Genomic DNA, 27,003 nt, shown 5'->3' with positions numbered 1-27,003 from the left:
GAATTTCATTTAAAAGTGCCTTCAAATGTTGAGACACATATGGAACAGACTTATACAATTTGACACACATTGAACTAAACTACCTATCTCTTAAACTTGTGCTTAAGAGATACTAATTAGAAGAAGCTACACAAATTCCTTTGCAAAGAGAAGTTACATAAATTCCTTTGCAAAGAGAAAAATCACTTAGAATGTTCTCTATGACCTTCTGGTTCATAGCTCTAAGCCTCTTCTTCTAATAACTAGCTCATTGGAACTTCCAAGGAAAGAAGGTAGCATGGAGACCCGTGACTTGAGTTCGGCACTGCACCTTCACAACAATATGAAGTACTGTCAGAGCGACTTGCTCAATTAGCTGGTCACTCATGGAATAAGTGGCAGAGCAAGAGTCCAACTCTGTCCAGCTCCATTTTACAGTGTATTTGCAATGACAGAATTGGAAGGCACATGAGGTGTTGTAGAATATAGATAGCATCAGCACTTGCTTTTTATTGTCAGATAACATTCTATTGTGTGGATACACCATATTTCATTTACCCATTAATCTGTTGGACACTTGTTTCCACTTTTTGGCTATTATCAATAATGCTGCTATGGGCATTCATGTACAGGATTTGGTGTAGACATTTAGGGCTGGGCAAAAAGTAGATTGACAATTGTGAGTACACAAAATAGAGTTTATTATTGTTTACTATTGCATTATTTTATATTACAACTGTAAAACTGCCGGGAGCCGGTCCATCCTTGCTGCTTGACACAGTCGCTGCAGGGAAGAAACATCTGCACAGCATGTTTCAAGGGATCTGGCATGTATGGCATACTGTTCTTAATGTTTGCTCACCTTCTTGGCGCTATGTGTTTTAACCAAGGTCACCTCTCCGAGAAAGGTTGTTTCCCCAGGTAGGGATTTTCCCCTGAAGTTAGGGAGGGAATAAAACCCCTTAACTAAGTGCCAGGCGGGTAGTTAATCACAATCATGCTTAAGCTACATAATCTTATCCTGGCTACAGAACCTGGATAGAACATGGCAAGAGAACCTGACTAGAACCTGGCCGGAGAACCTTGCTATGATGATCACCTGAACGCTGCCTATGTGTCATCCCTTCTTCGCCGACTCCGTCCACACCTTTGGGGACCCCTGGACCTGCTGGGGTTGGACCCCAGCATAAAACTACTTTTGCTCACCCCAGAATTTTCTTTCTTTTTTTTTTAGAGGACAAGAGAGCAATAAACATGGATGTGAGGAACACTGAATCCATTGGTTACCTCCCGTATGTGCCCTGACCGGAAATTGAACCCACGACTTTTTGGTGTATGAGACGATCCTCTAACCAAGCCACATGGGTCAGGGCATTACCCCTGCACTTTCAACTCTAGGGCAGCAGTTGCCAACCAGTGGTCCGTGAGGTCCAAAAGGTTGGCGACTGCTGCTCTAGGGTATATAACCAGGAGAAAAATTGCTGTCCTCTGGTAACTGTCTAATCTTTCAAGGAACTGCCAGACTGTAGTTGGCTACACCACTTAAAGCCCCTCCAGCAATGTATGACAGTTCCAGTTTCTCCACATCCTTGTCAATACATATATGTTTTGATTCTGGTTATTCAAGTGGGTGTGAAGTGGTATTACATTGCAGTTTTGATTTGCATTTTCCTCAGTGCTAATGATGCAGTTTTTCTGTCTTCTTTGGAGAAATGTCTATTCAGATACTTTGCTCAGCTTTAAATTGGGTTGTCTTTTTATTGGTAAGTTGTAAGTTCTTTATACAAGTCTTTCATCAGATATATTACTTGCAAAAATTCTCTCTCATTCTGAGAGGTGTCTTTTCATTGTTGGTATAATGTGAAGCACAAAATTTAAATAAAATACTTTGATGTTCAATTTTTCCCTGGGTTGCTTTTGTTGGTGGTGTCATATCTAAGAAACCACCAAGATTTACCCCCATATTTTTCGAAAAGTTTTGGCTCTTACACTCAAATTTTTTATCCATTTTGAGTTACTTTTTGTATATGGTATGAAGCGGGCGTTCAACTTCACTTTTTGCATGTGGATATGTAAAGAGCACAATTTTTTTTTAAAATATATTTTATTGATTTTTTACAGAGAGGAAGGGAGAGAGATAGAGAGTTAGAAACATCGATGAGAGAGAAACATCGATCAGCCGCCTCCTGCACATCTCCTACTGGGGATGTGCCCATAACCCAGGTACATGCCCTTGACCGGAATCGAACCTAGGACTCTTCAGTCCGCAGGCCGACGCTCTATCCACTGAGCCAAACCGGTTTCAGCAAGAGCACAATTTTTTAAAAAGATTACTTTTTTCCCATTGAGTTGTTTTGGCACCTTTGTCAAAAGTCAATTAACCATAAATTTCTGGACTCTTTAATTCTATCTTATTGATCTATATCACCAGTTCTCAACCTGTGGGTCGCAGCCTCTTTGGGGGTCGAACGACCCTTTCACAGGTGTCGCCTAAGACCATCGGAAAACATATATAATTACATATTGTTTTCGTGATTAATCACTATGCTTTAATTATGTTCAATTTGTAACAATGAAATTGGGGGTCATCACAACATGAGTAACTGTATTAAAGGGTCGTGGCATTAGGAAGGTTGAGAACCACTGATCTATATGCTTTAACACACTTCATACAGTCACTCTGTATTTTAATAGCCTTTTCAGATAACTGTAGATATTATTTGCAAAAACACCAAAACTGGACAATAATAGTTTTCTAAAGATCAACTGCAGTGTAGAATCTGAAAACCTATAAACTTACCCTACTCTGCTCTCTGCTAGGTTTTTAATTCATGCATCAGTTTATTTATTTATTTACGTACTTACTTATTTAGTTAATCCTCACCAGCAGATATTTTTCCATTAATTTTTAGAGAGAGTGGGAGCGAGGGACGGAGATATAGTGTGAGAGAAAAAAGAGAGAGTGAGAGCGAGCACCACTGACTAATAAATCTAGGCAACGGCCCTCAAAAAGACAAGCAGACCTTTCTTAGTGGGCGTATACACCACCACCAGAGAGCATTCTTGTCAAAATATAATCTTGAATCTGACTCAGCCTGTACACTTATGGCATAGACAGGAAACAGAAACATGTACAACGACACCTCAGGGAACTCAGCAAAACTCTGAATGTGGGAAAGTTTTTAACAAATAAGTTGGTTCTTCAAAAAATAAATGGGGGGGGAAGATGGGAGGAGAAACCTATATATTAGAAGAGATTTTAAAGACAAATCAAGCAACTGCAATGCATGAATCTTATCTGGGTCCTGACTCAAGCAAACTGCAAAAAAATTTTGTTTGAGAATGATTACATTATCTGATGACATTTAAAAAACATTATTTTTCAGATGTAAAGATGCTGGTTTTTATGTTTTAGAAACATATACTATGACACTTATAGTAAAAGTAAAGTTCCGTAATGCAGGATTGCATAGAAATTCCGAAAAAAAGAAAGCATGCCCCGCAACAATGAGGATATGCATCGTTAGGCGATTTCATCCTCGTAGGAAGATTACAGAGTGCACTTACACAAACCTTGATGGCACAGCCTACTCCACACCTGGACGATATGGCACAGCCTACTCCACACCTGGACGATATGGCACAGCCTACTCCACACCTGGACGATATGGCACAGCCTACTCCACACCTGGACGATATGGCACAGCCTACTCCCCACCTGGACGATATGGCACAGCCTACTCCACACCTGGACGATATGGCACAGCCTACTCCACACCTGGACGATATGGCACAGCCTACTGCACACCTAGACGATATGGCACAGCCTACTCCACACCTGGGCGATATGGCACAGCCTACTCCACACCTGGGCGATATGGCACAGCCTACTCCACACCTGGGCGATATGGCACAGCCTACTGCACACCTGGGCGATATGGCACAGCCTACTCCACACCTCGACGATATGGCACAGCCTACTGCACACCTCGACGATATGGCACAGCCTACTGCACACCTGGACGATATGGCACAGCCTACTCCACACCTGGACGATATGGCACAGCCTACTCCACACCTGGACGATATGGCACAGCCTACTCCACACCTGGGCGATATGGCACAGCCTACTCCACACCTGGACGATATGGCACAGCCTACTGCACACCTGGACGATATGGCACAGCCTACTCCACACCTCGACGATATGGCACAGCCTACTCCACACCTCGACGATATGGCACAACCTACTGCACACCTGGACGATATGGCACAGCCTACTCCACACCTGGACGATATGGCACAGCCTACTCCACACCTGGACGATATGGCACAGCCTACTCCACACTTGGACGATATGGCACAGCCTACTCCACACTTCGACGATATGGCACAGCCTACTGCACACCTAGACGACATGGCACAGCCTACTGCACACCTAGACGATATGGCACAGCCTACTGCACACCTAGACGATATGGCACAGCCTACTGCACACCTAGACGATATGGCACAGCCTACTGCACACCTAGACGATATGGCACAGCCTACGGCTCCTAGGCTACAAGCCTATACAACATGCCACTGTACAAAACAGCACGAGATTAAATCAAGCACAAGAGAACATGACGCAATCAAGTGATGTGGTAAACACAAGATGTCTGAGGCTGCTGCCCGTCAGTGTAGCATGGCACAGTTTTATAGCAAACTTTTTTTTTTAAGCAGAAAGAGTATACTCTAAAATAATGATAAAGGTGTAGTATGATAAATGCATAAAGCAGCAAGATAGCTGTTTATCATCATCATCAAATATCATGTATTGTACATCACTGTATGTGCTACACTTTTATACGACTAGCAGTACAGGTTTGTTATACCCGCATCACCGCAAACATGTGAGTAATGCATTTTGCTATTAAAATGGTGATAGGAATTTTCCGCTCCATTTTCATCTATGGGACCACCTTGGTATATGCAGTAGGTCATCAACTGCAATATTGTTATGCAGCACATGACTGCAAAGGAGAGAGCTAAATGCTGGTGGGGGCAGGGCATGAAAAAAAGTACCTGTTTGATTGGTGCTATTTACTGTGGGCCAGAGGTGAAATCATGCTCATCAAGGTGAAATCATGAACCCCAGGAAGGTACTCTGCTTTGAGAAATTCCTGAAGTGCCTAAAAGGAAAACCAATTCCTCACAGGATCAGAACCTGAGCTTGGGATTTTTCCTAAGAAAAAGCTCACAGATCATCTAATATTGGAAATATTCTGTGGCACCTTTACAACACATTTTTATTGAGCACCTATTTTCTATGCTACAAACTCCAGCAAGGCACTAAATGAAATACTAAAGTAAGACAGCTTTTAGTTTGAGACAGACATTGGTGGTCAAGAGGTTTCACCCCAATAGATCATTACTGAGCACTTTACCAAGTGCTAGTTGTGACTGGTCTGGGATCTGGTTCCTCTGAACAGTTATTCTATATAATAAAGAGGTAATATGCAAATTGATGGTCACGCCCTCACACAAAGATGGCCACCCCCATGTGATCACAAGATGGCCGGCAGGGGAGGGCAGTTGGAGGCGACCAGGTTGGCAGGGGAAGGCAGTTGGGGACAATCGGGCTGGTAGGGGAGCAGTTAGGCGTTGATCAGGCTGGCAGGGGAGTGGTTAGGGGGTGATCAGGCAGGCAGGCAGGCAGGCAGGCGAGCAGTTGGGAGCCAGCAGTCCTGGATTGTGAGAGGAATGTCCCCGAGGGGTCCCAGATTGGAGAGGGTGCAGGCTGGGCTGAGGGACACCTCCTCCCCCAGTGCACGCATTTCATGCACCGGGCCTCTAGTCTATAATAATAAAAGCACAATATGCTAATTGGACTGGACAGCTGAACGACCTTCCACACGACCTTCAGGCCTCTAGTGGTAAATAAGGAAGATCACAAAAATCCCCGTCCACAGATGCATCCTTTTCTGAAAATAAAGACTTCTCTCTCTTAGAAGTGATGAAAACCTACTAATTGGGTACTCTTGCCTTGATTGTCGACTTAAACACACAGACTATACCATTGTGATCTACCTTCCTCAAGAAAGTTTGATAGTGTGGAAAAACGTTCTAAAAGTAACTTTTTTTAATGGTATGCTTTATCACAAACCATGTGGTCTGCAAGCTGTGTGATGCTGAAGTAGTGAACTATCCTAAGGGTCCTTCCCTCTGCAAAGTGTAAAATCTAGTGTGGTAAGACATCAGACAGTACTCTTGAAAGCAACACAGTGCAACAGAAAGGTGGAAAGGAGGTACCTTATAAAAATAATCAACATAAAGTTACTCAACAGATAACCCACATCCCCGTTTTCTGACAAAACATGAACAGATGAAAAACAACACAGTAGGAAACCAAGATCACTTTAAACACTGTATAGGACAGGGGATCAAAAAGCATAGGTATGCAAATGATTCATTTAAAAAACTGATACTCTGAAAACAAATTAACACTGAAAATAGATACTTTTTCAGAATGATTAAACTCACTAAACATCTGTAAACAAGAATAAATTTATTTAATTTCTTTTAAAGATTTAATGATATACAAAATGTATATAGTTTAATATCTTTAATACATTTTTCTCCCCCCCCCCATCAATATTAAACACTTATTTTAAACAGTTTCTCTCTCTTCTTGCCTTGTCTGTATCTATGAGATACACTACTGAATACAAGTAAGATTTACACTGCTCTCTCCCAATAAAAATAAAAATTAGTACCTAGGAAAACAAAACAAAATGAAAAAAAATATCAAAGCATAAAACTTTAGTCAGATGAAAAGCTTTTCTTATTGTTGAGTATTCAACAATATGTGGGCAGTTAAATTATATTTTATTAGCATAAAGTTGCATTGCAATCTCCCGACATGATAATCTAACTCAATTTCTTAAATAAGTACCACAAAAAATTCATGTTTGGATATTTCTACACAATTTTAAATATGTAAGAGTTCATGTTTACATTCTGATTTGATATACTGGTCAACATAATCTTTGGAGAAATATGTAACTTCCAGGTTGCCACTAGAACTATAAATAGGAAAAAAGTACTCTAACTTTTCTCACAAGGTAACTTCTCTTGAACAATGAGTTAAGTTTCTCCTTTGATATATTTAGGTTATACAAGTCTACGTGGCTTTCTTCTACTTATAATAACTTCATAAAACAATGCTTAAAAAACCCCACTTACACTTCTGCACAATTTCGGCTCTATTTTACAAAAAATTGGCTCTATCTTTAATTATGGAACCTAACCCTGATTCATAAAGTCTCTCTTAGAAAATGCTTGGGTTTTCTTTTCTTTTTATTTTTTAACTTGGGCTTCTTATACATCCTTGTGGATCTAGAATTATAACAAAGGCATCACCTTTCCCATGGCCAAAAAGCATCTAGCTGCGGACTAGTGCTCCATCACTGAGCACCCTAAAACACACTGAGGAAGATATCTGAGTGCCATTTAACCCAAAGGCTGGGGGATTGCTTCATTGCACTAGCTGAATGGCAGTAAAGCAGCAGCAAGTGACATCTGCACTGACACCTAACTTTGGTTAAGGTATTGCACCACGTGAGAGAGAGAGATCACCTTCACCAGAACAAAGTCAAATAAAGTCCTCTGCTAAAAAGAGACTTTTAAGAAGTTACAAATACTAATTTTCTTTTACCTTTAAATTTTAACAGCTGCTAGCTAGCTGTATCCTATAGGGAGTTCCTGACAGACTAGTTTAATTGCTGAAAAAACAGAAAACAAAAACAAAAAAGATTTGACCTTTTAACTGTTCCAGAACTAGTATATTCAATTTGCACACACTTTTCTGTATTACCAAACTACTTCATCCTGAATGAAAAGTGACACAGTAACATTGTTGTGAGGTGTAGGCAAAACCAATGATTCAGTTATAACATCAGACGAATAGAATGAGTTGATTCTGATTCTTTGGTGGAATTTCCAGGCTGAAGAGTCGAATCTGAAGGCTCATCCTGAGGAAATATAATTTTATCAGGTGTATAGTCATTCCTCTTCAGGTCTATATTCACCATCCCAACAAAAAAAAGGAGAAAAAAGTCAGTATTTCTAAGAAATGGAAAATTAAGAACATTTCTATATCAACTTTCACCTAAATATGCCAGATTTATTTTCTACCAGGTTGTTATAAATTCAAAAGTTACAAAACATATAAACATAAAAATGAAATCATTCATTCATCAAATAATTACTATGCTGTGATCATGAGTCAATAACTCGTCTGAGTATGGAAACATAACAATGAACAAAGCAGAGCAGGTCCCTGTTCTCATGGAGTTTATTTTCTAGTGGGGAAAAAAAAAGAAAAGAAAAATGACAGAATTATAAGTAGTAACAAGTGCTTAAAGAAAACAGTGTGATGAGGGCCAGATTAGAGATGGCATAAGGCGATTCCTTAGGGTGGAACAGAAAAGCCATAGGAGGCAACATCTGAGTAAAGGCCTAAATACTGAGAAGTGACTATCAAAGCTTCAGGAGGAGTGTTCTAGGCAGAGGGAGGCTTACTGCAGACGGTAAGGAAAGGAACTTGGTGTGTTCAAAGAATGGCAAGAAAACAGCATGGCTTGCATGTAGCGAATGAGGGGAAAACCAGTGCAAAATGAGGTCAAGCAGCAGTTAATGGACAAGGGTTATGTTATAAAACCACTAGAGGCCCGATGCACGAAATTCTTGCAAGGGGCTCAGCCCTCGCAGCCACAGCAGCTTGCCTCGGCCCTCGAAGCCCCAGCTTCGTCCAGAAGGTCATTCGGCTGTCTGGTCTAATTAGCATATTACACTTTTATTATTATAGATAGTCTGTGGACCAAATGTGGCTGGCTATTTTTGGCAAATAGTTTTATTTACCGAATAATGGAGCCAGGATAATTTGTTTGGAGTGTCTATGGCTATTTCTGCACTACAATGGTAGAGCTAGGTAGCTGTGACCTGGGCCATATGGCTCACAAAGCCTAAAATATTTGCTACCTTGCCTTTTACAGAAAAGTTTCCTGACCCCAGACTTATAGGATGCAAGCTATGGTAGGAAGTACAGGTTACAATGAAGATCCACTGGAAGATATTAAGAAATTAGGCAGTGTTAAGGGAGAAAAGTAATCAGATTTGTTTTATATGACTATTCTGTGCCGTGAAGTCTTGTTAGAGGCAACTGGCAAGAATCCAGGAAACAAATGGTGGCAACTGAAGATGAAGAAAAGTCAATTAATTTCAATGGAGAGTTCAGAATTACAGTAGACAGACTATGTCAGATTGTCTAAGAAAGCTGAGAGAAAAAAGAAATTGGCTAGCTTTTAGGTTCTGAGCAACTGGGTAACCATTAATTAAATGGAGAAGCAGAGTTTTGTGAGCAAGGGTGGGAAATAAAAGTTGAAAGTTCTAGAATGAACATGTTACTTATAAAGATGCTTTAGGGTATCCAAGTAGAAATGTAGGAAACAATATAGAAATAGGAACTCAAGAGAGGTTAAGGCTTCAGTTAAATGTGGTCTATCAGTATGTAGACTGCATTTATAGCTATGGGATAGAATGAGATCACTGAGGGAGTTATAGACATACTAGAGGCCCAGTGCACAACTCTTGTGCTTTGGGGTGGGGGGATGGGGGGGTCCATCAGCTCACAGTCTGGAGCCCTTGAGGGATGACTGATAGCTTAGGCCTGCACCCTGTGGGGAGTGGGCCTAAGCCACAGTTGGACAACCTTAGCGCTGCCTCAGAGACAGGCCATTGTGCTTGCCAGTAGTCAGCCCAGTTTGTGGCTGAGCAGCGCTCCCCCTGTGGGAGCGCGCTGATCGCCAGGGGACAGCTCCTGTGTTGAGTGTCTGCCCCCTGGTGGTCAGTGCATGTCATAGTGACCCGTGGTTCTGCCGGCCGTTCTGCTGTTCTGCAGCTCGGTCGAACTGCATATTACCCTTTTATTATATAGGATAATACAATAGTTGAAGAGGTGGAAAACTGAATGTAGTAATAATCAAATTTATAATTTAAACTAATCACAGTCATGCATATACCTTTATACTTTTATCTCCATACTGGAGGCCCAGTGCACAAAATTCATGCACTGCAGATGTGGGTGGTACCCTCAGCCCAGCCTGCACCTTCTCCAATCCAGGACCCCTTGGGGGATCCAACTGCCTTTAGGATCAGGCCTAAACCGCAGTCAAACATCCCTCTCACAATCCAGGACCACTGGTTCCTAACTGCTCACCTGCCTGCCTGCCTGATTGCCCCTAACTGCCCCCCTGCTGGCCAGATCACCCCCAACTGCCTCCCCTGCCGGCCTAGTTGCCCCCAGCTATCCCTGTCCCGCCAGCCTAGTCACCCCTAACTGCCCCTCTGCCGGCCTGGTCGCCCCTTACTGCTGCGCCCCCCCCCCCCCCCCCCGTGGGCCTGGTCGCCCCATGCAGCCTGCTACTCAGTTGTCTGGTCGTCCCTCACTAATGCCCCTGCCGCCCTGGTCGCCCCACGCAGCCTGCTGTTCAGTCGTTTGGTTGTCCCTCACTAACCCCCTGCCAGCCTAGTCACCCCATGCTGCCTGTTTTGGTTGTCCGTTTGGTTGTGATGGTCGCTTAGGCTTTTATTATTTATAGACAAAATAGAACTGACCTTTAGAATATGAGCTGTTCCTTTTGAGTAACAGCTTATATTTAATTATCCAAGTATGTATTTGCTAGTGCATGAATACTTTTTGATAAATTTTGCAATCAAACCTATGCCAGTATGGACTTAGGGAATGCAAACATATGTGTAGCTGTACTATACACAAAAAACAATTATAATTCAAGCCCTGATAATGCTGTTAACTAATCATGTAACCAGGGGCAAATCAGAGTCTCAAGTTCTGGGGGACAGTATCAAAAGTTCTAATATTCTTATTATGGGAACCTGAAAAAAAATGAACAGACTGATGAACAACAAATATTTGCAGAACTAACAGCTAAAAACTCCCCCAATTTAATAAGGATCATAAATATGCAAATTCAAGAAGCTAAATAAACCTAAAGCAGAATAAGCTCATAGGAAGCTAAAACTAGATGAATCAGAATCAAACTGCTGAAAACCAGACAAAAAAATAATCTTGAAAGGAGCTATAAGAACAATTCAAATGACTGTGAAGTTTTCATCAGATGTAATAGAGGCCAGAAGGCAGCAGAATATTTTTTAAGTGCTTAAAAAGAAAGCAATATCAACCTAAAATTCTAGATCCAGTGAAAATATCCTACAGGAATGAAGGCAAAAATACACACATTCTTAGATAAAGAAAATGAAAGCGATCAGTAAAAAATTAAATGTAAAGATAAAATATAGAATACTAAAACAGAGAGGCATACCCCTCCCCCCAAAAACACAAACCAGATATCAATCAGAAAAAAAAATCCACACAAAACAGGTCTAAAACTAACCACATCAACAATTACATTAAATATAAAGGTTCTAAAACATCAATGAAAAGATGGAAATTACCAGATTTCAAAAGACAAATTAAACATAGGACCCAACTATATGCTATTTACAAGAAACTCACTTTAAATATAATCAATATGTATAGGTAAAAAATGGGGGAAAAAGACATCTGATGAAACCACTAATCAAGTTAGCTAGAGCCGTGGCCAGTATGTTCAGTGGTTAGAGCGTTGGCCCATGCACTGACAGGTTGAGCATTTGGTTCCCAGTCAGGGGCACATGCCTCGGTTGCAGGTTTAATCCCAGGCTCCAGTTGGGGGGGTGTGTGGGAGGCAACCAATAGATGTATCTCTCTCACACCTCTCTCTCTACTTCTCTCCTTCCCTCCATCCTCCTCTCTTCAACTCTCTCTAAAAAGTGAATAGGGAAAATATCCTCGGGTGAGGATTAACAAAGAAAAAAAAAGAGTTAGAATATTATGTTAATATCAGACACAGTAAGCTTAAGAACAAAAGAATTACCATGACATTACATAATGATAAAAACAATCAATTCACTAAGAAGACTAAGAACTGTAAATGTGTATGCACCTAAGAACAAAGCTTCAAAACATATGAAGGAAAAACTAATAGAAGTGAATGGCAAAACAGATTAATCCAAATTTATACTTAGAAATGAGGTCTCTAAGTAATCAGAACTGGTCAGAAAATCAGTAAGAATATTAAAACCTAACACTATCAAAAAACTTTCCTTAATAAACATTAAATTTTTTTTAAGTTTATTGATATGTGTGTGTGAGAGAGAGATTTGTTGTTCCACTTATTTATGCATTCATTGGTTGATTCTTATATGTGTCGTGACCAGATATCTCTGGCATATGGGGATGATGCTCTAAACAACTAAGCTACCTGACCAGGGCTCCTTAATTAGCATGTATAGATACACTACCCAACAACAGAATATTCTCTTCAAGTGGATATGCAATGTTCACCAGACAGGTTATATATGGTAAAGGTTTTTTTAAAAAATTGAAATCATTTAAAGTATGTTCTCTCATCATAATGAAATTAAACAAGAAATCAACAACAGAAAGATAACCAGAAATTTACAAATATTTGAGGAAAAAAAAAATACCGCTTTTAAGTAATCCATAGGTCAAAGAAGAAGTCTCAGGAGAAATAAAAAAACATTTTAAAGAAACTAAATTTATGGGATGTAGCTAACACAATGCTTAGAGGGATATCTGTAGCATTAATTGCTTTGTTAGAAAGGAAGGTCTCACCCAGCTGCTCAGTGGTTGAGCATCAACCTACAAACCAGGAGGTCGCTGGTTTGATTCCCAGTCAGGGCACATGCCTGGGTTTCAGGCTCAACCCGCAGTTGGGGGGTGTGAAGGAGACAGCTGATCAATGATTCTCTCTCATCACTGATGTTTCCATCTCTCTCTCCCTCTCCCTTCTTCTCTGAAATCAATAAAAATATATTTAAAAAAAAGAAAGAGATCTCAAACCAATAATCCAAGCCAATTCCAATCTAAATCAATAATAAACCTTAACAAACTAGAGAAAAACAAAGTAAACACAGAGAAAACAGAAAGATGGAAATAATAAAGAGAATAAATCAATGAAAGAAAACATTAAATAGAGTAAAACAATGAAAACAAAAGCTGGTGCTTTGAATTATCAATAAAATTGAAACACCTTAGGCCGACTGACCAAGAAACCAAAAGCATTACCATAATGACAGACATCCTATATAATAAAAGCCTAATATGATAAGTGTCTGGTCTGTTCAACCAATCAAAGTGTAATATGCTAATGATATGCTAAGGCCGCTCAATCGCTAGCTAGGACATGCACTGACCACCAGGGGGCAGACAGTCGACTGGTTGACCAGTTGCTATGATGTGCACTGACCATCAGGGGGAAGACGCTCCGACCGGTAGGTTAGCTTGCTGCTAGGGTCTGGCTGATTGGGATGAGCGAAACGAACCAGACACCCTGGAGCCCTCCTGTGGTCCCTCCCAGGCCCCGATCGTACACTGATGGGGTCCCTCGGCCTAGCCTGAGCCCTCTCACAATCCAGGACCCCTCGGAGGATGTCGGAGAGCCAGTTTCAGCCCGATCCCGCAGACCAGGCCGAGGGACCCGACTGGTGCACGAATTCATGCACCGGGCCTCTAGTTAAAAAAATAAGATAATATAAACAACTCTATGGCCATAAATCTGCCAACTTAAATTAAGTGAACCAATTCCTTGAAAGATACAAACTACTAAAATTTACTCAAAAAGAAACTGATTGCCCCAACAGTCATACATTTGTAAAAAAAAAAAAAATTAGTTGAAAACCATCTGACAAAGAAAACTTCAGACTTAGATGATTTCACTAGACAATTCTACCAAACATTTCAAGTAAGGATGATATCAATTCCATACAATCTGTCCCCCAAAAGAGAAGAGGTGTGACACTTCCTACTTATTTTTAAGGTTAGTATTATCTTGATACCAAAACAAGACAAAGAAAGTATAAGAAAAAAATAAAAGACCATAGATCAATATTCTTTATGAATACAGAAAAATTTTCAAGAAAATATTAGCAAACTGAATCCAGAAATACATAAAAAAGATAATTTATCATGATCAAGTGGAGTGTGCCCTGATAATGCAAGACTGGTTCAACATTTCAAAAATCAATCCATGTAATACTAACCAATTAAAGAAGAAAAACCAAATGGTCACATAAATAGATGCAGAAAAAACATCTGACAAAATTCAATATCCATTCAGGATAAGCATTTTCATTAAACAAGTACAGTAGGTCCTTGGGTTATGTCGGAGATCCCTTCCTACGGCGTGACGTAACGCGATTTTCACCGTAAGACGGAACCCACCTACATCACTCACAGGGAGCACATACACAGCAGTAATGAAGTGAAACAGTAAAAAAAAAATTGTAAGAAAGATAATTCCTGACCTTTACTGCGGTAAATAAATAATAAAAAACATAAAGCACAGATGTACATACGTCAAAATGACAGAACTTTATTTTTTTTAAATAAATGGGAGATGGCGATGTAACCACGAAACGACATACATCGAGTCCGATGTAACCCAAGGACTGTCTGTAGTAGTAGAATATGTCCTTAACCCAATAAAGCACATCTACAAAATCCTTACAGGTAACATCATCTTCATGGTAAAAGGCTGAATGCTTTCCCCTTAGATTATGAAAAAAAGCAAGGTGTCTACTCACATTATTCCTATTTAAATAAAGTAAAAGGCATAATGGTTGGAAAGGAGGTAATAAAACTGTATCTACTGCCCAGCAGGTATGGCTCGGCAGCTGAGTATCAACCCATGAACCAGAGTTCCCTGGTCGATTCTGGGCCAGGGCACATGCCCTAGTTGGGGACTCAATCCCCAGTAGGGGGCGTACCAAAGGCAGCCAATCCATCCTTGTTTCTATCTCTCCATCCCTCTCCCTTCCCCTCTCTTTTAAAAAATAGATAGATAGATAGATAGATAGATAGATAGATAGATAGATAGATAGATAAATAAATAAATAAAATAAAAACATATATTTTTAAAAAATACAACCCCCCCCCACCCCCCAAAAAAACTATTCAGTGTCTACACAGGAAATTCTACAAACAAACAAAAACCTCCTAAAAATTTAGAACTAAGCGAGTTTAGCAAGGTTACAGGATTGCAAGATATAAGGTCAGTATACCAAAAAAAAAAAAAAAAAAAAAAAAGCCTCTACAAATAGGTATTTTCTGCCCTAGCTGGTTTGGCTCAGTGGATAGAGCGTCGACCTGTGTACTAAAAAGTCCCAGGTTTGATTCCGGTCAAGGGCACATGCCCAGGTTGTGTGCTCGATCCCAAATAGGGGGTGTGCAGGAGGCAGCTGATCAATGATTCCTCTCATCATTAATGTTTCTGTTTCTCTCTCCCTCTCCCTTCCTCTCTGAAATCAACAAAAAAGATATTATAATATAGGTATTTTCTTGAACCATGCAGTCTGGCTCCTAAGTCCAAGCTCTCAACAACTACATTATTACTCATAATGAGAGGGACTTTTTTTTTTAAAACATATTTTATTGATTTTTCACAGAGAGGAAGGGAGAGGGATAGAGTTAGAAGCATCGATGAGAGAGAAAGATCGATCAGCTGCCTCTTGCACGCTCCCTACTGGGGATGTGCCCGCAACCCAGGTACATGCCCTTGACCAGAATCGAACCCGGGACCCTGGAGTCCGCAAGCCAACGCTCTATCCACTGAACCAAACCGGTCAGGGCAATGAGAGGGACTTTTAAAAATGCAGCATAAGGGTGAATCCCAGGAATCCGTAATTTTTAAAAAATTCCACAAGAAATTCTGATGCACACCAAAAGGTTAGAACCACTCGTTTATACTATAACTTACAATTCAATAATAGCTTGTAATTCTTCAAATACAAAGATTTAGCTCCTATTCCTGCTACATGAAATACTCTTTTCCCAACTCTTTGACAGGCTAACATGAAAGTCTATTCCTTCTTCAGTTTTAGACAAAACTGTCAGTTCCCTTGGTAGCATTCCCTGACCTCTAGGTTTGTATTAGGTAATCTGCTTACCTGTTGCATTTTTTTCTGCCTGTAACTCTGTTAATCTTGTCAGTTTTCAAGATCTGACTAAACTCCAATGAGGGCAGGGACCATGCTTGTCTAGTTCCCTATTGTATTATCAACATCTAGCACAATTCCTGGCATCTAGCACACACATAATAAGTATATATTAAATGAATAAACTTTTGTGTTTTTATAAAGAAAGAAACCCTCGATTAATGTATAGTCAACAGCATATATTTGTGCCTCTGGCCTTATAAAGTACTGCAATAACAAATTTTACTAACAATTTATACATTACACTGATTAAGAAAATGTTTACCTGGAAGTTTAAGCTTTCTACAGCAAGAATTACAGTGATGTTTGGCTCTAAAGTTTTTTATTGCATCTTCTCCTAGATTTGCTGGGCCAAAAACCATATCACCGGATCTATGGCATTGGTAGTTTAAATAAAAAAAGGTTAGTTTATACAAGTAGAAATGTAGAACTTGAAAATATGAAATTGTCTTAATAAACTTATTAAAATTTATTACCTCTTTTCTTCTGCTTTTATCACAGATGGGTCAGTCAAATTTTCACCCACGCCTTTATATGTATATGTAAAAAAGTTAATTTATATAAGTGTTGACATTTGGATAATAAAAATAGTCATGAGAGATTTTATAGCAGCATCATTTACATAATGTTAAATTATTCAAAAGAGTGTTTTTCTCTCTTGATATTTCATAGCTTGTCTTATGACTTCAACATTGCACCCAGAACACAACTCCTGCAATTGTGACTCAGAGTTAAGTGTCAGAGCCGGTAGGTGTGCTCCTGATGACACCAGCTTCTGATGCAACAGGGCCAAGGTTGCAAACAAATATCTGCTTATACAAAAGGTCTACACGATCTGCCATTGTTGCACTTCATTTAGCAAAGAAAAACTCGGATCATAGAGGCATAATCTATAGGCCATTTAAAAAAACTGTAAACCTACTTTTGCCCCACCCTGTATGCCTATATCTTCCTAAAAAAGATTCAGATAACATAAAGAATAAGATTGTGACGCAGCCGGGGTGGCTCAGTGGTTGAGCATTGGTCAACCAGGAGATAACAGTTGGATTCTCAGTCAGGGCACATGCCTGGGATGGGGGCATGTAGGAGGCAGTCGATCAATGATTCTCTCTCAGCATTGATGTTTCTCTCTCTCTTTCCCTTTCCCTTCCTCTCTGAAATCAATATATATAAAACATAGCTATAATGTAAAACTATCATTCAGGCAGAGCTGGAAACTTGTTCAGTTTTCCTTTCCTTTGACCCTGCCATGAAGCTGCACTTGACATTACATTGAGCAAACCTGCCCTCTCCAAGCCACGTTTTGTTTGTTTGTTTTTTAACATGCTGCTCCACTGGTCAAGTGCTGGAATATATTCCCTGCCATTTGAATCTGGGCTGGATCTAAGAGTTTCTGCTTTCTCTCTGGAAGAAAGCAGCTACCATGAAAGAAGCCTAGCTACCTGAAACTCTGATGCTATGAGAAAGCAAAATGAGCTATCACTTGCTGGAGGACTGACATATTCAGCTTTCACTGAACAGAGACCTCAGACATTTGACTCCAGTCAGGCTGGGCAAGCTAGTATCGTCATTCAAACCCTCCAAGGGAACAGCAGAGATAAGCAATCCCCACTATGCCCCATCCAAATTCCCCAACCAAAGAACTACAAGCAAATAAAATGATTGTTTTAAGCCACTAAAATTTAGGTAGTTTAGTTCACAGTAAGAGATAAAACATAACATCAGGAACAATAGAGATACTGTTAGTGTTTTAAAGAAACAGTCTTCATACTTTTAAAAGAATAAGGCTACACATGTAAGAGCAGAATAGGGTATTTTTGCTTATCAAAATATCTGTATTACCTAAATAACAATTAAGATAGGCATATACCACGATTCAGGGCTCTGATGGCTATATGCTATGGCTGTTATTGACTTGCTTTTAAAACAGATTCTACTGACCTAAGATTTTATCTACCTATAAATTAGCAGATTTCTGTACATTATTCATAACACAGGAATAGTTGAGAACCTACTGCACAATTTCACTTCAGTAATATTTCCATCGATTTACCTTGTAAATCAAGTACCAGCAATTCCCCTCTTGTATATTCATAAGTCCAGTGGCTAAAGGCTAACATGATCTCTTCCAGTGTATTAGTTGGAATAATCTCATCACCGTTATTATTATTGTATTTTCTAAATTCTCCAGTCATACATTCTTCCACAGCAAACCACTGTCCTGCTGAATGGCAATACAGCAGGAAAACTTCAAGGAACCTTATGAAAAATAGTTACAGATATTACTAGCAGTTTTGTTAAAAAAGTTCTAATTGATCTTTAAAATAAACAAATAATTACAGATTCAACATCAATAATAAGGTGAAAAGAGAATGCTATCCACATAACATTTATATATCCCAGAAAAATTTAAAGACTTACCTCGGAGAATATGGTATGGATTTGGGCTTCATTTGGTTGAAGGCAAAAGTGAGCTTTTGTGCTGCTCTCTGTTGCTGAATTTCCTACAGAACAGAAAAAACAAGCCCTTGTTCAACATTACCACTAAGATTTTATTTGGTTTATTATACTTCAGAAGTGAAAACATAATGCTCCACCATTATGCATTCAAAGCACTTACTCTGAGACAGAGATGTAGAACCGTATCCTCTTTGTAAATACTTGACCATGTGTTAACCACCTCAGGAAGAAAAGATTTGATAATATAAAGATGCCCTGATTTGAGGATATCATGCTCTGACCAGGTACATTGTACTTTGACAGCTCTCCGTAAACCTCCTCCCATCTCTTCTTTACTTAAAAACTCTATTTTGGCACAGAGGCCTAACTGTGACCAAGAAGACATGCTGTTATTCAATATGCTGGGCGAACTCTCTTCCAAGCGATACACTGTGACGGGCTCACCTGCAACATGAATGAATACATTTTGAGGTCAAATTATGACACTTTAAAAATAACAATGTAGAATAAAAACTGAAAGGTATCTGGTTAAGATAAAGTAAGGAATAAAAGAATGAGCTAAGTTGTAGTTTTATAAAGGGCAACAAACTTTTAGAAAGCGACCAGACTAGTATACACTTCTAAATTAAACTGTTAGACAAGAGGTTAGAAGTCTCTGTTCCACAAACCCCGTGATGTCAATTTTTCTATGCTTTCATTACTAGACAATGAATTAAGAATTTATCTGAATTAGAGTTCACCACTGCTTCTGGATATACAAAAAACAGAAATTCAATACTTTTGATACTTCCTTTTTCTATAAACATACCTGACTCTTGTGGTAGTCATGCTAATTAAATTTATATGAAATCAACACTTCTTAATGTGATTCGTCTATTAACACCCATGTTCTATGTTGTAACTAAAAATCATATATTAACAGAGGACTAATTTTCCCTCTTTATTTCTTTACTTTTTAGATTTACCTCTTGGAGGCACAGGTGTAAATGGAATGCTCTGGGATAATCTCATCAAGTTATTTCTTTCCACAGCTGTATAAAAATGAGAGAGAAAAAAAATGAAATCCCTAAAAGCTAAAAACATGATTAAATGTTGTTTTTAATGTTACTGACCTGAGTAATAGTAATTTGTATCCATAACTGCCTTAAATGGAGAAGCAAGACCTACAATATCAAACAAATGAGACCCTTTTAAAGGTACTAATGCAGCATAAATTTTTGCTCAGACAGATATTCTCATACAATCATCCTAAGTTTCCTTTATGTAAACTCTCTCTTCACAAAAACATAAAAACAACGAAACATGTCCATCATGTGCCACATTACCCCATTGCACTATGTCAAGGTTAGTGGTAAGTGTGCACTCAGACACCGGGAAGAGAAAAAGCACATGCTTTACACTCTGCTGTCCTAAGTGCATGCTTCTATATCCCATGCTCAAAAAGAGAAATATCTTTTAGTTTTGGACCTTTGGGGGCTGGGGCCTGTGGCCATGTAACTATTTTAGTGTGATGACCATGAAAAGATGAATTTCTGTATTGTGAAACATATGAAAAAAGCCCCTCCATCTCTAAATTTAGTTGAGGACTTTACTTTTTAATTGTAGTGAGAAAGATGGAAAATAAGTGGAATATGCTGTGTGTTAAGCTTCTAGAATATAAATGAAAAAATATCCTATTGTCTTGCAGAAGGAGGTTAGTCAAAAGTTTTAATGCTGTGTGATAAGCATATAGTATCTATACTAGGGGCCCAGTGCACAAATTCACGTACCTTGAAAGGAACTGTGGGCCCTGAGGCTGCAGTGGGCACAGGGAGGGTCTCGGCCCATTCTCCATGCCCTCACCCGGCCCCTCCCACTGCGGCCTCCCAGTCCCCTGTCTGTCAGCAGCCCCGCTTGCAGCTGTTGATGGCGCAGAGTGATTGTGGCCGGCACCAGCAGCAGGTGCAAGAAGGACCAGTGCTGGCAGCAGGTGCCAGCAGTGGCTGCTTCCCTGATCGCCCCTTGGGGGCAGGAGGGGTGGAGAAGCCCTCAGGGGCAATCAGGGCCAGCAGCAGCTGCTCATATCCATTAACGATGCAGAGCGATCGGGACCAGCGCCAGGCACCGGCAGTGGGTGCGAGCAGTGGTTCCGGGGCCAGCTGCAAGCGGGGCCAGCACTGGCAGCAGGTGCAAGCACCAGGCGGGACTGCGGAGCGTGGGAGCAAGAATTTTCAGTAACCACCAGAGGCTCACCCCAATGATAGCGACTGGCACCCTGCCTTGGTCTGGCACCCCTGCTCACCTGCTCCACCATCCCACTGCTGCCAACACCTGCCATGCTCTGCGCTGTGCCGCCTGCTACAGACACCCACCATGTTCCACGCGCACCTCCTGGTGGTCAGTGCACGTCATAGCGACCGGTTGTTCAGTTGTTCTGCTGTTCGGTCTATTTGCATATTAGCTTTTTATTATATAGGATATGTAAAAGCCCAGCGACCGGAACGGCAGAACAACCAGGACAACCGGTGGCTATGACGTGCACTGCGACAGCCAATTGGCCTGATCTGGGCCCCAAGGCCCCTAACACCCTGATCAGGGGCGGAGCCAGCTGGCCAACCATCTATGCCTCCCCCCACCGGCCTGGCCCAATGGGCCCCCATCAGGGTGGATCAGTCCAACTCCACCCATGCACAAATTAGTGCACCGGGCCTCTAGTATATACATAACTACACACACACAAAATAGGACTATAGAGGAGGGGGTACCAAACACCTCCTAGTTTAAAATTTCAGGGCTGATATAAGAATGATCTATAAGGTTTTTTCAACATACACCTACCCAGAGCTCACTCCAAATTATTCTAATTCTGTAGGTATGTATCATCATACAAATGATTCCCTACATATAGTATTGGTTACATATAGTGTTCGGATATGTAACCAAGATTGCAAATTAATGAGCAAGATGATAGGCATAGCTATGGGAGGTAAAGCTACAAAAGCAAGGAAAAAATTGTTAAGAGCCAAATATACTGTACTAAGAAAGGACACTGGGCTTTGTACAATAACAGTGAGGAAAATGTAAAGCAGAGGAGTGACAAGACCAGGTCTTTCAGAAGAATCATTTTGGTGACAGAATAGAAGATAGACTAGAAGGGAGGACAAACTGGCACAACCACTTTGGAAACCTATTTGACAGTAACTGCTAAATGTGAACATACTCATACCCTACTACCAGCAATTCTATACCAGGTATATTTCTCAAACAATATAAACAAGAATGCTCCTAACAACACTATTCATAATAGCCACATACTGGAAGCTACTGAAATGCCCATCAAATAATAGTATGGATAAGTAAATTCAGTATTTTCACACAAGGAAATTGTGTATTGTAGTGAGAATGCCTAAATACCACTACACACAGCAATACTGATGAATTTCATAAAACATATGTTAGGAGGAAGCTAGACACAAGAGTACATATTATATGATTCAATTTATACACACACACACACACACACACACACACACTCTCACACTCATACAAACCCATCTATTGTGTTATTGGGGACAGAGGTTCTAACAAGAGGACACAGGAAGCTGGAATGTTGGCAATATTCTGTTTCGGGATCTGGGGGCTGATTACATGGATATGCTCACTTAGTGAGAATTCACTGACATGGAGGCTTATCTGCACTCTTCTGTATACATATTATACACTTCAATAAAAGGTTTACTGGTAAAAGTGATGAAGTTCTAAACTGAAAGGAGGATGTATAGTGGAAGATAAATTCTAGACATATTTAGGAGGTAACTACAACAGGACTTTGAGAGTGCAAGGTCAAGGGATCAAGAATAACTCCCACTCAGGTTTTAACTACCCAAATGAAACAGCATCATTCACTAACATGGAATAAAAGGAAAAGAGCAGGCTAAGCTGCAGGGAAGCAGGGGTGGGTAGCAGTAGAGAGGTCATCATTCATACGGTGACTTCATGTGTTTGTGAAACATCTATATTAAAGAAAAACTAGCTGCGGGAAGAACTTTGTATTGCATTGGCTTTTTAAAATACAAAATCTAAAATTTTAGGATAATGTAGTACTTGCTATAATAAATCATATATGATCCTCACTTTTTTCATAATAAATCTACCACGTGAACTCACCATTTAATGTTCCTTCTTCAGATGGTCTAAAGAAATACCAAAAAATATATTGTAAGTTATGTCATAACTTTAGTTTTAGCTACCCATAATTTTTTACTTCATGAAATTATGATTTAATACGTTACTAAGGAATTCTGAGGCTGAGATTCACTTTTTTTAAATTTTAATGTTTTATTGATTTTTTAGAGAGAGGAAGGGAAAGGGATAGAGAGACAGAAACATTGATAAGAGAGAAACATCATCTATCGGGCTGCCTCCTGCATGCTCCCTACTGAGGATCAAGCCCAAAACCTGGGCATGTGCTCCAACTAGAAATCGAACCTATGACCTCTTAGTTTTTGGGTTGATGCTCAACCACTGAGCCACACTGGCTGAGCCAGATTCACTTTTGTTTAAATATTTGCCCTTTCCCTTAAGCCAATGCTAAATGCATACATGAATATGTAGATATCCATATGTATATACTTTATCAACATGGACCTCCAATTTATGCCTATATAAATGTTATTAGTAATCTGGTGTCAAACTGATAGTTCAATACTAATGATGCAATATTCCATGACATCTCTATTTGTGGAGACTCAATATAACAATGCCTTAAAATGACTATAGGATTTTAAAAATAGTTCAATAGAATTGACGGGCAAAGAACTGAGAGGAAAGTAAATAGGTGTCATTTTGCAAAACTCAATGTTGAACAAAACTTTTTCAATACTGAATGTATTATTCATATCAATGTATGGAGGTACTAAGTGTGAAGGTTCTATTAATTCCATGATTTCAGTGCAAATTAGAGAAACAGGTGTAAAGGAGAGTGAAATGGAAAAAGAAAAATGGGTTAGAGGCTTAGCTGTCCCATTATACAGCTCTGTGCCTTGCTAAGGACTGAAAGAACCAGACTAGAAAGGACCTCCGGAATAGAGGACCTTTGCAGTCTCTTTCTAGTTGTTACATTCTATCTGATCCTGATGTTTCCTGTTGATTTAATAACATAAACATTCTTTCTCTGCTGCCGACAAGCCACACTCTTCTCAGCATCCAAAGAATGCTGACCAGCTCCACCTTTCTGGGTACTTCTAAGGGTCAACATCTTTAAGACAATGTTCTCTTGTTAGCTAAATTAAAGCAATTCTGTCCTAGCCAGTGTGGCTCAGTTGGTTGGAGCATCGTCCCATTTATTAAACGGCTTTGGTTCAACTCCTAGTCAGGGCACATATGGAAGGCAAACTATCAATGTTCTTTTTCACATCTATGTTTCTCTCTCCCCCGCCCCCCCCCACCCCCCCGCCTTTGTAAAGTCAATAAGCATACCTTCAGGTGAGGATTAAAAATAAAAAATAAATCAACTTTACCTATTCTGTATTTTACTTTCTATGGTTTTGGCTATAAAAGATAGTATTCTCTGAGGAGGTCTGATATAGACAGGTTTTCCAAATGCCACTCAGGGCCAAGGTATCCAAAGAATTTCAACAACTGCATATTCATGAGGCATCTGGTTTATTTCCTTCTGAATATATTTACATCTATTTCTGATGCACAAAAGGAAATGGGGAAAACACTGTGGAATAATCCCCATCAAATTGGCTTCCCTTCTCAAGTAGTCCATATCAGAGTGTAACCCTACCATACTTCTAGTATCAAATGGATGTCAAAGGCTTTTTTTAAAAGTTCTTTGGAATCCTAACATACTAATTCCCAAGCTGGAAACACAGAGATTCTCTTTTATTCTTTATCTTTAATCTATACTAAAAATTTTTACTTTCTGGGGATGATTACAGTCAGATTGCTGTTTGCTTCCAGCTTTCTAGTGGGCCCCCTGCAGGGAAGCTCTGTGTATTACTGCTCTAATTACCAAAGTGCTTTCCAAAACCGGTGTAAGGTTTGTTGCTTAGAATGAAGGACAAAGTAATTATGCAAATGCAAAACTAAAGTGTAAAACTAGGTCTTTGAACAAATTTATTCAAGATAAAGTTGAAAACAAAACTAAATAATAAAATCATAATTGTATATTTATAAGGATGATTTTAGTAGTTGTAATTATAATCTGACTATAATTATAGTATAACTAGATACAATTATAAATTTAAATTAATACATTAACTCATAATACACGAGGTTCCCCAATCTCTTCTATGTTAAGACAGGAGATGCTAAAATAATTATTACCTGTTGATAAAGGAGTGTTACAGGGATGATGCAAAGAGAGAAAAAAAAAGACTATGATACTTGACAGGCTAATAAGAAAAGGCTTACTTACATTTCTCTGTCTGATGGTCTATCTTGTAACCAATCCTTTAGTCAAAAACAAACAAAAAAAAAGTTAAAGAAAAATATCTCTAGATTAATCAGAAATGCTTAAAAAAAGTTAAAGAAAAATATCTCTAGATTAATCAGAAATGCTTAGCACTGGTTTGTTTCCTATAGTATGTTTTAAGAATGAAGGGCTAAAAATAATAAATAATGCCATTCCACAAAGTGGAATAAAAAATTTCATGAGTGTTATATCCTATAACATACAGCCTAGATTTTGATAGCTATTTTATTTTCTTTAAATATGCACCTGTTTCTATGACTTCAAAGGTAAGATGTGCCCCTTGCCAAAAGAAAAACACATCAAAGTGTTAAGAGAAAAATTAGCCTGACTTGTGTGGCTCAGTGGTTGAGTGTCAACCTATGAACCAGGAGGTCACCTTTAATTCCCAATCAGAGCACATGTCCAGGTTGTAGGGCTAGATCCCCCCTGGGGATGTGCAGGAGGCAGCCAATCAATGATTCTCCCTCTCCCTTCCTCTCTCTGAAATCAATAGTTTTTTTAAAAAAGAGAAAAATTAAAATACTGCAAATTGTTAACAAAGAAATCACTAGTAATGTTTAGGCACTTTTCATTGAAGTCTTTTTCTGTGTGTATGTGTGCATGTGGTTTTCATTCTGTAGTTTTATAATGATATTTATAGCTGTGGATTTATTTTTACTTCCCCAGTTTGGGCTACACTTCCTGAATTCAAATCCTCATATATTTCAGCATTTTGAAAAAATTCTAAGCGATTTATAATCTATTCAAATTCTGTCTATTCTTTCAAGGCCAATTTAGAGGTATTTTCCGTATTTCTTTGTTTATTATATTTTCCATCTAAGTATAATTTTACATTACATTCTGGTCCAATTGAGCAATTCTCTGTTCTGCTGTGCCTAATCTATTATGTTCACCTCCAATGAGTTATTTATTTCTAGATTTTTTTCAAATTTGCCAGTCTTTTCGAGTAGTATTTTTTCTTTTTTTCATATTTGTAATACTTTCTTTTATGGCTTTAATTACTTTACTCATACTTTACAATCTGTAACCAATAATTCTGCTATCTTCAGTTGTTAGAGTTCTAATACTATCTGTTTTAAGTTGACTCCCAAGAGCTTTGTTGTTCCACTTATTTATTGCATTCATTGGTTGCTTCTTGTATGTGCTCTGACTGGAGGTCTACCCTGCAACCTTGGCATATCAGGACAATGCTCTAATCAACTGAGTTACCGGCCAGGGCTGACTCCCATGAACTTTGTAATTTGGCACTGTGAGGTCATTTTCAATGGAACTGGATTTGGGGCAATACTGTGCAGCTTTAAGTTCAAGATGGATCCTTCCAGAAAAAGTAATTGTGACTGTGAAACTCTGATTATGAACCCCCTTTCCCCATTCAAGTAACTTTTTCAAATAATATGAATTTTAATAATATAATTTATCTCTGTATAGCAGAAAGTCAATAATGTTCTTGACAATCCAGGATCATAATTAAGAGCACTGATTTCTATACTTAACTACAAAGAAACAATTTTTCTGCTTTCTATCAGAGTCTGCTTTTAAAGAGGGTTTATAAAAGCAAATTATTACCTCAATTGGCTGGGAATTACTTCATATAATAAGTTTCAGTTCAAACAGAGGTTCCTACCTTTCTTTTTTTGAATAATTTTTTTTAAAGAATTCCTGGCTATTCACTACAGGAAGAAACTCTTTTCTAAAACTACCACAGAGATACCAGTTTTCTCAGTTAAAAATTCTTTTGAAAGCCAGATATCATATAAAATAATCACCATCTTTTCGCTCTTCTCTAACAAATGTACATTTAAAAAGATGCATTGTTTAACTAAAATGTACAAACCGGTAGTAAAGCTGCTTTGGAGTCTACTTCGTGAGTTTCTTCTGTAGATGGCCTTCTACTGCTACTTTTCGCTTAAAGAAAATTGGAAAACAAAAGTTATACAACTCAATTTTTTTTTACAAAAAACAACTAACCAAACACAAAGTGTTTC

General features: G+C 39.2%; 1 protein-coding gene across 1 annotated transcript in view; it reads right to left on the bottom strand.

Annotated features, from left to right (window-relative positions):
- Positions 1 to 6,512: 6,512 nt before the first annotated feature.
- TRPM7 (transient receptor potential cation channel subfamily M member 7) overlaps positions 6,513 to 27,003 on the bottom strand; it is a 120,537-nt gene continuing 100,046 nt past the window's right edge. The window contains exons 30-40 of the mRNA XM_081109032.1: positions 26,853 to 26,923; positions 24,962 to 24,996; positions 22,705 to 22,730; positions 19,671 to 19,721; positions 19,524 to 19,589; positions 18,719 to 19,002; positions 18,520 to 18,602; positions 18,152 to 18,357; positions 16,575 to 16,626; positions 16,364 to 16,470; positions 6,513 to 8,041 (exon numbers count right to left, since the gene is read on the bottom strand). Coding sequence (XP_080965158.1) covers positions 7,911 to 8,041; positions 16,364 to 16,470; positions 16,575 to 16,626; positions 18,152 to 18,357; positions 18,520 to 18,602; positions 18,719 to 19,002; positions 19,524 to 19,589; positions 19,671 to 19,721; positions 22,705 to 22,730; positions 24,962 to 24,996; positions 26,853 to 26,923 — 1,112 coding nt within the window. The 3' untranslated portion in view covers positions 6,513 to 7,910. The remainder of the gene's footprint in view (positions 8,042 to 16,363; positions 16,471 to 16,574; positions 16,627 to 18,151; positions 18,358 to 18,519; positions 18,603 to 18,718; positions 19,003 to 19,523; positions 19,590 to 19,670; positions 19,722 to 22,704; positions 22,731 to 24,961; positions 24,997 to 26,852; positions 26,924 to 27,003) is intronic.

Source organism: Myotis nattereri (assembly GCF_964212035.1).
Source record: "Myotis nattereri genome assembly, chromosome: 1".
NCBI lineage: Eukaryota > Metazoa > Chordata > Mammalia > Chiroptera > Vespertilionidae > Myotis > Myotis nattereri.
Note: the sequence above shows the minus strand (reverse complement) of the source record. Positions and strands in the feature narration are given on the sequence as shown.